At 38.2% G+C, this 10,161-nt stretch overlaps 1 protein-coding gene across 3 annotated transcripts; it reads left to right on the plus strand.

The window, feature by feature from the left end:
* Positions 1-223: 223 nt before the first annotated feature.
* LOC124259791 lies at positions 224-9,934 on the plus strand. Of its 3 annotated transcripts, none has more exons than XM_046693995.1 (2): positions 224-431; positions 8,445-9,934. In XM_046693995.1, exon 2 carries the CDS (start codon positions 8,466-8,468, stop codon positions 9,123-9,125), a length of 660 nt encoding a protein of 219 aa, XP_046549951.1. In that variant the 5' UTR covers positions 224-431; positions 8,445-8,465; the 3' UTR covers positions 9,126-9,934. The 3 variants fall into 3 exon arrangements, with proteins under 3 accessions (XP_046549951.1, XP_046549953.1, XP_046549952.1); XM_046693997.1 differs by lacking the exon at positions 224-431 and adding an exon at positions 525-591; XM_046693996.1 differs by lacking the exon at positions 224-431 and adding an exon at positions 807-930.
* The last annotated feature ends 227 nt before the right edge of the window (positions 9,935-10,161 follow it).

The raw sequence follows: 10,161 nt of genomic DNA on the forward strand, positions 1-10,161 counted from the left end.
GGTTCGATTACTGACCGAGGACGTTCCGTCACAACAATACCCGTGTCTGCGGGTTTCTTTACGGGGTTTAGGTGTATGTCCTGACACACACAGGCCACAGTATCTCGACACACCTTGCTATAACTATGATGTTCACAGAAGCGTGAAACCCCGTTCATACACTCCCCAACTCCTAACGTAGGAAATAACTGATACTACAACTCAGCATTCAATGGGTTAATGTTGTAAATGACATAACGCTACCTATCCAGTCAGGTCAACTTGGCCCTGACACGATGAAAGAACAACTGGTGTTGGGATCCGGGTCTATTTCTGTTTATATTCAACTCTGTCAAAAGGCCTTTCAGATAATATGGACTGAGAGGCTTATGCAAGTTTTCCTCACGTGACACGAACACGGATGTCGGAAATATTCGGAGCCTTCTTTGAAGGTAAGACGTTTGTTCAACAGATAATAACATATATTATCGAGATTGGATGCAGGACTATCATGTCAAATTATCACGAAGACGCTCTGATGTCCTGTACTATGTGTACAACGTATGATGTATCGATGGTCTACTCTTGTATATTGCCATTGCCTTGCTAAACGTGTATTTGCTTTTACGTATTCTGCCGATTTGCATTAGTGAAAATAAGTAAAACGTGTCTTTTATGTTGTGATAAAGTGTTTAGTAACATCTTAAATTATGTTTTACATTTTTGCTTGCAAAGTAACACAAGTACGAGAAATATGCCACGATTAACAGCTGAAGAGAGATAAAGAGCCATTGGGGTGGTGCAGATGGGGTCGACATACAATGTTGTTGCCAGCGTCCTTGGATGCCACCATATCACGGTTATAAGACTTATTCAGCGCTACAGATAGACTGTCACCGTAGACAGACCAAGAAGTGGGCGTCCACGCATCACTACGCCAGCTGAATATAGGTACCTCCGTCTTGCAGGAATCCGGAAACGTTTCTTTTGGCGTTTAGTGTATGTGCTGTGACGTATTGTAAGATTACACGTGTATGTGCTGTGATGTATTATGAACCTTCAGCTGTAATGTATTGTAAGATTACACGTGTATGTGCTGTGATGTGTTGCAAGACTACACATGTATATGCTGTGACGCATTGTAAGACTACACGTTGTGATGTATGTGCTGTGATGTATGTGCTGTGATGTATTGTAAGACTACACGTGTATGTGCTGTGATGTATTGTAAGACTACACGTGTATGTGCTGTGATGTATTGTAAGACTACACGTGTATGTGCTGTGATGTATTGTAAGACTACACCTGTATGTGCTGTGATGTATTGTAAGACTACACGTGTATATGCTGTGATGTATTGTAAGACTACACGTGTATGTGCTGTGATGTATTGTAAGACTACACGTGTATGTGCTGTGATGTGTTGTAAGACTACACGTGTATGTGCTGTGATGTATTGTAAGACTACACGTGTATGTGCTGTGATGTATTGTAAGACTACACGTGTATGTGCTGTGATGTATTGTAAGACTACATGTGTATGTGCTGTGATGTATTGTAAGACTACACGTGTATGTGCTGTGATGTATTGTAAGACTACATGTGTATGTGCTGTGATGTATTGTAAGACTACACCTGTATCAGCTGTAATGTATTGTAAGATTACACGTGTATGTGCTGTGATGTGTTGTAAGACTACACGTGTATGTGCTGTGATGCATTGTAAGACTACACGTGTATGTGCTGTGATGTATTGTAAGACTACACGTGTATGTGCTGTGATGTATTGTAAGACTACACGTGTATGTGCTGTGATGTATTGTAAGACTACACGTGTATGTGCTGTGATGTATTGTAAGACTACATGTGTATGTGCTGTGATGTATTGTAAGACTACACGTGTATGTGCTGTGATGTATTGTAAGACTACATGTGTATGTGCTGTGATGTATTGTAAGACTACACGTGTGTATGTGCTGTGATGTATTGTAAGACTACACGTGTATGTGCTGTGATGTGTTGTAAGACTACACGTGTATGTGCTGTGATGTATTGTAAGACTACACGTGTATGTGCTGTGATGTATTGTAAGACTACACGTGTGTGCTGTGATGTGTATTGTAAGACTACACGTGTATGTGCTGTGATGTATTGTAAGACTACATGTGTATGTGCTGTGATGTATTGTAAGACTACACGTGTATGTGCTGTGATGTATTGTAAGACTACATGTGTATGTGCTGTGATGTATTGTAAGACTACACGTGTATGTGCTGTGATGTATTGTAAGACTACACGTGTATGTGCTGTGATGTATTGTAAGACTACACGTGTATGTGCTGTGATGTATTGTAAGACTACACGTGTATGTGCTGTGATGTATTGTAAGACTACACGTGTATGTGCTGTGATGTATTGTAAGACTACACGTGTATGTGCTGTGATGTGTTGTAAGACTACACGTGTATGTGCTGTGATGTATTGTAAGACTACACGTGTATGTGCTGTGATGTATTGTAAGACTACACGTGTATGTGCTGTGATGTATTGTAAGACTACACGTGTATGTGCTGTGATGTATTGTAAGACTACATGTGTATGTGCTGTGATGTATTGTAAGACTACACGTGTATGTGCTGTGATGTATTGTAAGACTACACGTGTATGTGCTGTGATGTATTGTAAGACTACACGTGTATGTGCTGTGATGTATTGTAAGACTACACGTGTATGTGCTGTGATGTATTGTAAGACTACACATGTATGTATGTGTATGTGATGTGAATGTGCTGTGATGTATTGTAAGACTACACGTGTATGTGCTGTGATGTATTGTAAGACTACACGTGTATGTGCTGTGATGTATTGTAAGACTACACGTGTATGTGCTGTGATGTATTGTAAGACTACACGTGTATGTGCTGTGATGTGTTGTAAGACTACACGTGTATGTGCTGTGATGTATTGTAAGACTACACGTGTATGTGCTGTGATGTATTGTAAGACTACATGTGTATGTGCTGTGATGTATTGTAAGACTACACGTGTATGTGCTGTGATGTGTTGTAAGACTACACGTGTATGTGCTGTGATGTATTGTAAGACTACACGTGTATGTGCTGTGATGTATTGTAAGACTACACGTGTATGTGCTGTGATGTATTGTAAGACTACACGTGTATGTGCTGTGATGTATTGTAAGACTACACGTGTATGTGCTGTGATGTGTTGTAAGACTACATGTGTATGTGCTGTGATGTATTGTAAGACTACACGTGTATGTGCTGTGATGTATTGTAAGACTACATGTGTATGTGCTGTGATGTATTGTAAGACTACACGTGTATGTGCTGTGATGTGTTGTAAGACTACATGTGTATGTGCTGTGATGTGTTGTAAGACTACACGTGTATGTGCTGTGATGTATTGTAAGACTACACGTGTATGTGCTGTGATGTATTGTAAGACTACACGTGTATGTGCTGTGATGTATTGTAAGACTACACGTGTATGTGCTGTGATGTGTTGTAAGACTACACGTGTATGTGCTGTGATGTATTGTAAGACTACACTGTGATGTATTGTACGTGTATGTGCTGTGATGTGTTGTAAGACTACACGTGTATGTGCTGTGATGTGTTGTAAGATTACACGTTTATGTGCTGTGATGTATCGTAAGACTACACGTGTATGTGCTGTGATGTATTGTAAGACCTACACGTGTATGTGCTGTGATGTGTTGTAAGACTACACGTGTATGTGGTGTGATGTATTGTAAGACTACACGTGTATGTGATGTGATGTGTTGTAAGACTACACGTGTATGTGCTGTGATGTATTCTAAGACTACACGTGTATATGTTGTTATGTATTGCAAGATTACACGTGTATGTGCTGCGATGTATTGTAAGACTACATGTTTATATGATGTTATGTATTCTAAGACTACACGTGTATGTGCTTCAATGTGTTGTAAGACTACACGTATATTTTGCTGTGAATTGTCCTATACATTGTGTTATATACACACCATTCAGGGTTAACACACCCCAGGTCCCGTGGTTTTCTTCTCCATGTATTGTAAACAGCCTGGTGAATGTGAATGTAATGTTGAGTAAGCGCCAGTCACATACCTGTTATGGCTGAATGTGTAAGCCTTAGAGAAAGAGTAAGAGAAAGCTTTGACGGTGTACAGACCAAACAAAATTTTATTAGTGTTGTTTTGTTTGTCTTATTGTTCTTAGCGTCATACATTGACCATCGATGTAAGCAATAGCGACATGCTTTAACCCAAGTCGGCATCCAGCCTGTTAGTTGCTGAACACTAACTGTTAGCCGTGTATTCGTAGCTCATAACAGAAGTAAGATACATGTACGTAGTATTTTACCTTAGTCAATGTAACAATACAAATACTTATTTTCAAGTTTAAGAAATAGGAGATTGAATGTTTAAGCGGCCTGACACTGGTCAATGTACGTGCAGCTGTGAGGTTTTGAAGACTTGCTACATACCTGTCACAGCTGAATGTAAAATAGGAGCTGCATATATATAGTTTTGCACACTCATAGAAGAAACTAGGTGAGACGCCCGATCTACTTCATTGTTACCAAGTGATATAAATCTGAATATATAAAAAAGATGTTACACAGTAAAATCAATATGTTTGTAAATCTCAAATTCATTATATTATTTGCCTGACCGCTCTTTTTCTACTTGAGGTTGGAGATGAACACACATACATACACACATAAATACAAACATACATACAAACATACATACACACATACATGCACACATAAATACACACATAAATACATACACACACATACATACATACACACATACACTCATACATACACACATAAACACACACATACACACACACACATACATACACACATAAATACACACATAAATACACACACATACATACACACATAAATACACATACATACACACATAAATACACACATACATACACACATAAACACACACATATACACACACACATACACATACAAACACACATATAAACACAAACATACATACACACATACACACACACATACATACACACTTATACATACATACATACATACATACATACATACATACATACATACATACATACATACATACATACATACATACATACATACATACATACATACATACATACATACATACATACATACATACACACATAAATACGCACGGAAGGCCTTACAGACTATTTGATTCATCCAAGTGTGGTGTAGTTCTGTTTATCTCTGTACAAGCATGGTAGCAGTAACTAAATCCTTCGTGCTAGAAAGGGGTAAGCAATATAATATTTGGACCAATTCCCAAATCAGGAAACTTGGGTATCACAGATTAGAGGCTCAATCTTATTTGTTCATTGTGTTCTCTTCTGAAATATATTCTTGATAACTCTTGAAATACATTTTTGTGAAAATATTGATATTACACTCATTTCCAAATGAGTGTGTGTGTGTGTGCGCGTGCGCGCGTGCCCTAATTCATCAGTATGTGGTACAGTGTGTTAGTGAGCAAACATTTAACATCAGATTGGCCAAATATAGACGTGAAGAGGTATGCTAAATATCTATCCCAAAGGACAGTAAAACATTCACAAGATTCAAGAGAATTGTATTCCTTTTTACCAGTCTAGAAGTAAACATATGAACTGACGTCGATAAAACCATCCTGTAATATGTATCCCCCGTGAGACAATATTTCAATCAAGCTCAATTACACAACAATAAAATTTCAAGAAAATATGGTTGATTAAAAGAAACACCTTTCACTGGCTCCTGGAATGACAGAGACATGAAAAGATGGCAAATGGTTTATTATTTGGCTGATGATGCCTATACTCCAACACTGTCAGAATAGCCTTTGGTTCAGCACTGTAAATTGAGCTATTGTCTGGCATTCTGAAAACAATGTTTCAGGCCCAATTAAAATGACACTTAATACTTTGATTCCATTAGTCATCCATGAAATCTCTTATCAACATCAATAACCATAATGGATATAACTGAATAATTGGAAATTTGGATCTTTGCCATTTGGAAGACAATTCCAATGTATGATAGTTCCAATATTGTGTTATGGTACTGAAACCTTTGAAACTTCATGCAAAAAGTCAATAGAAGGCCTACCGATATTATTCTGCAAAAGGTGTCTCAAACAAAATATAAATACTACTAATGACATGGGTGTCGTTGTTCAAAACAACCATAGCGCTTAGATTATCGTACCTCCTTACGTTTTTGCTAAGGTTGACGTCCCGTTGCACAAATCTACCTTACACTAAGGTAGCTTTAGTTAAGGTGAACATTTAAGGTTAGTCTGATTGACCTTAGTGTGGATAATGTTGAAGTTTCAAGTAATTTCAACATGGCTGCATTCTTGATGATGTGTGATGAAACTGGTAGAAGCGTCATTTGGTGTAGAGCGGTGTCGAGTATTACCGAACAGCTAACACCATATCATATCTAATTCCTGTTGTGTTTTATTATATGAAGCAATAAGTAATAGTAACAAAGGACTGTTCAGTGGGAATACTATTGACGCACAAAGGTAAATAAATCCTGTCGACCAATCCTGTTGCTGATGGATATTTCACATCTTCAAATTTTCAATTGTCCCCCTTGCCAACTCGTCTGAACACCCTTGTCGGGCTATTCCGAACAGTCATGTCGGTCTATTCCGAACACCCATGCCGGGCTATTCCGAACAGTCGTCGGGCTATTCCGAACAGTATTCATGTCGGTCTATTACCGTCAGTCATTTGTCGGAACAGCCATGTCGGTCTATTCCGAACAGTCATGTCGGGCTATTCCGTTAATGTGTCTGCATATGCTAACGATAACAGGAAGTATTATATTTGTAAAGAATGTATTGACGACAATATACTGAAATTCTAACAAAGATGTAACTAACACAAAATACCGCCCCAAATTCCAAATATGTCAGACAGTTAACATTTGTTACAACTGTTAATTGAACGGCCACTAATAGTCTGCTCAGAATAACTCTGACAGTCAAATGCTTTTAAAGCCTGAAAACAAAGCAACAAGCATGATTTGTATTTCCTCAGTATTGCATAATGATTGGCCAGGTGCGCATTTGTCAGTAACGTTTTAGGATTCACTCAATGTTGTTGATGATAAAATCAATTCATATTCGAACAAAAATATTGTGAAGGCATGATATCTAACTAACCATATTTCTACAATATGGACAATTTTTTAATAAAATGAAACCATACCACATCTTCCTTTGGACAAACTTTACATAATTATTCTGATCGTTCCATACCAAAAAGATTTCTTTTTGCAAATTTCATTGATAGACTTGATATACTTATGATGGCAAATAGCCCAAAAAATTATAAACAAAGAAAAGACTTATTCTTAAACATATATTTGTATGTTATAAATGAAACGAATTCACCTCCACCATAATACACTACTATATCTGGCTTACATCGTACTGTGGCGGTGGGGTAGTGGTTAAAGCGTTCGCTCCTCACGCCGAAGACCCGGGTTTGACTCCCCACATGGGTACAATGTGTGAACGCCATTTCTGGTGTCCTCCACCGTGATATTGCTAGAATATTGCTAAAACTAAACTCACTCACTCGTACTGACATTTTGACGAAGCTGGAAGGCATACACATAGGGTATTTAAATAAATAACATCAAATCCCAGATATTTTATATTGTGTCTTTCTGACTGTATCTTATGCCATGACCTCTATTTCCGTATATCATGATGTACCAGATTTTGGATGATGAAACTATACAGTTCTCTAACCTTTGATGAGTCAGGATTGAGCAGATATTTTCTGACAATTTAGACGAACACTGACATTCATGCACATCAGAAATGCAATTATAAATCACAACGATAAATCTCGCAAAATCCACTGTATCGTATGGAAACGCTCCCGGTTAAGGTACGTGTGTTGTAAATAGACATTTTTCATTTTCAACCCATGTTGGCGACCAAGAGGAGTTAACTCTTCCTGTCATATTCCACGTACCATACCTAGATTATTACTCAGAGGACAGGGTTTAAGTCAAACTTCTAACTGACGGTTGACCTGACAAGCATTTTATTTTGGCTGGCAAGCATATATTTTGTGCCAGTGTTAGCCATTTATTTTCCAAATTGATGTTGAAAATACACAGTTCTAGGAATGAAGCTGTTCAGCCTTATAAAATTCTCTCAAACATTGTTGCGAAGCATGATCGAAGCAGGCCATTCACTTACTAATGAAAATGTCAGCAAATTCGTTGAATACATAGAACTACCGTAATCAGTATATGTACACTGGAGAAGCACACAGAATTTGAATTATGTTTGAAAATGCAGAAAGAAGGAGTAACATTTTTACGAAGCATTAAAATTTTCCCTTAAATTGATAATTTGATTTTAATGTTTAATATTTCAGGTTCAAGAAGCATCAACAATAATGACTGAAGCAGCAATAGCGTTTGTTCACAAAGTGAAGGACGCATTACATAAACTGGCTGACGCTCTGGACGCAGACGATGCACGTTATGCCAAAATTGCTGGAAGAAACTTTGTTGTGAACATAACAGGAGGAACCATTGTAACTGCGAGTGTTGGAGGTGTCTTTGGTCTCTCGCTTCTTGGTTTCTCTCTTGCCACAGTGGTTCCCGCCATAGCTCTAGTTGGGATGGTTTTGGGAAGTGGCATTGGCGCTGTTGGTGCGTATACAAGGTATGCAGAAAATGCATCATTCACATCCCATGTGAAAGAAGCACAAGCCATCTTTGACGAGTATTCACAGTACCTAAAAAAACAGAGCCCACTTGGAAGTTGTGACATCAGAGCAGTTAGGAATTTAGGGGAAATGATTGATGTGACATCTCTGGTACTGACGCTCAAAGACGGAAACACGATGAAAGGGAGTGATGCTATGGCCTTCTTAAAGAAAAATCAACCGTATTCAAGGGCTACAGTCACATTTAGCGTAGGAGTGTATGTCAAGAAGAACAAAACTCAATACAATTCGGATCTCACAAATACAATTCGTAAGAGGGCCAATGACCTTATGAACTGTGGGGGGATTTGGACGACATACACTTTGGCTGACGAAAAAAAATAATGCAATGTTTTTTTCCTGAGGTTTAACATTATTATAACTGATTTGTTTGGCAAAAGTTTGTTGGGACATCTAATTTGGGCGCAAACTGTTACACGTTCGTCAGGTCCCATCCAAAACGTTACACAATGAGTTTCTAACCGACTGTTTCGTGTTAATGTGTCAGTTGGTTTGTAGGTTTGTAGGTTTGTAGGATGTTATACATTAGGATTTACGTGTTCTGTATTTTGTTAACGTCCTTATGGATTTCAGTGAACTTGGTTTCCTTTCAACTAAGACTGCCAATAATTCCAATAATATACACACTGAGACGTGGACGAATTGGCTTTGAACACACGGAGACGTGAGCCAAGACGTTCTGTGATGTATTGGCCAGGATACATGTTTACGCCATGGCTGTTGCAGCGTTCTTCTCAGTGTGTTGTTAACAGTCTGAATGTGAATCTTCTGCTGTATATGCCCTAGTTTCTTACCTGTAATAGTTGAATTTGAAATAAGAGCTTCAAATGTATACTGGCGGAAAAAAGTTACCGTGCATAGCATAAAAGAACACCACATCGCTTCAAGGGCGTGTCACGATGCCCAATGTCAAATCATACAGATTTCAGGATTATCCTGTCAGTAGCTAAACAGTGATTAAGGAAAACACCACAATTCATGTTATTATGTTTTTGCATTAAAATGACATAACATCAAATTATGTACAGATTATTCATTCCCGTAGTATATATACTGTAATTTTTAGGTTTAGATGATGACGTCATTTCTCCAACCACGCAGTGAATAGACCAAGTAAATTTATTGTAACATAGGTTTATTTGTTTAATTGTTGTTTAATGCCGCACCCTGCAACACCCCCTTTGTTTACGGTGGTCTGTGAATAATCGCGTCTGGATCAGTCAATCCAGTGAGTGACATGCATCAACCAAGTTATCAAGCCTGACTAGCCGATCCCAATAGCTGCCGAAGACCAATTGTAACCCGGATATACCTTGGTCATTACAGAGCTGAGATTATGATATTATTATACTAGTCATAA

The sequence above is a fragment of the Haliotis rubra genome, unplaced genomic scaffold (genome assembly GCF_003918875.1).
Source record: "Haliotis rubra isolate DU_JTF1 unplaced genomic scaffold, ASM391887v1 Scf737, whole genome shotgun sequence".
Classification (NCBI taxonomy): Eukaryota; Metazoa; Mollusca; class Gastropoda; order Lepetellida; family Haliotidae; genus Haliotis; species Haliotis rubra.

Coding starts and splice junctions, on each gene's coding strand:
- LOC124259791 (XM_046693995.1), top strand. CDS start 8,466: ATGACTGAAGCAGCAATAGCGTTTGTTCACAAAGTGAAGGACGCATTA.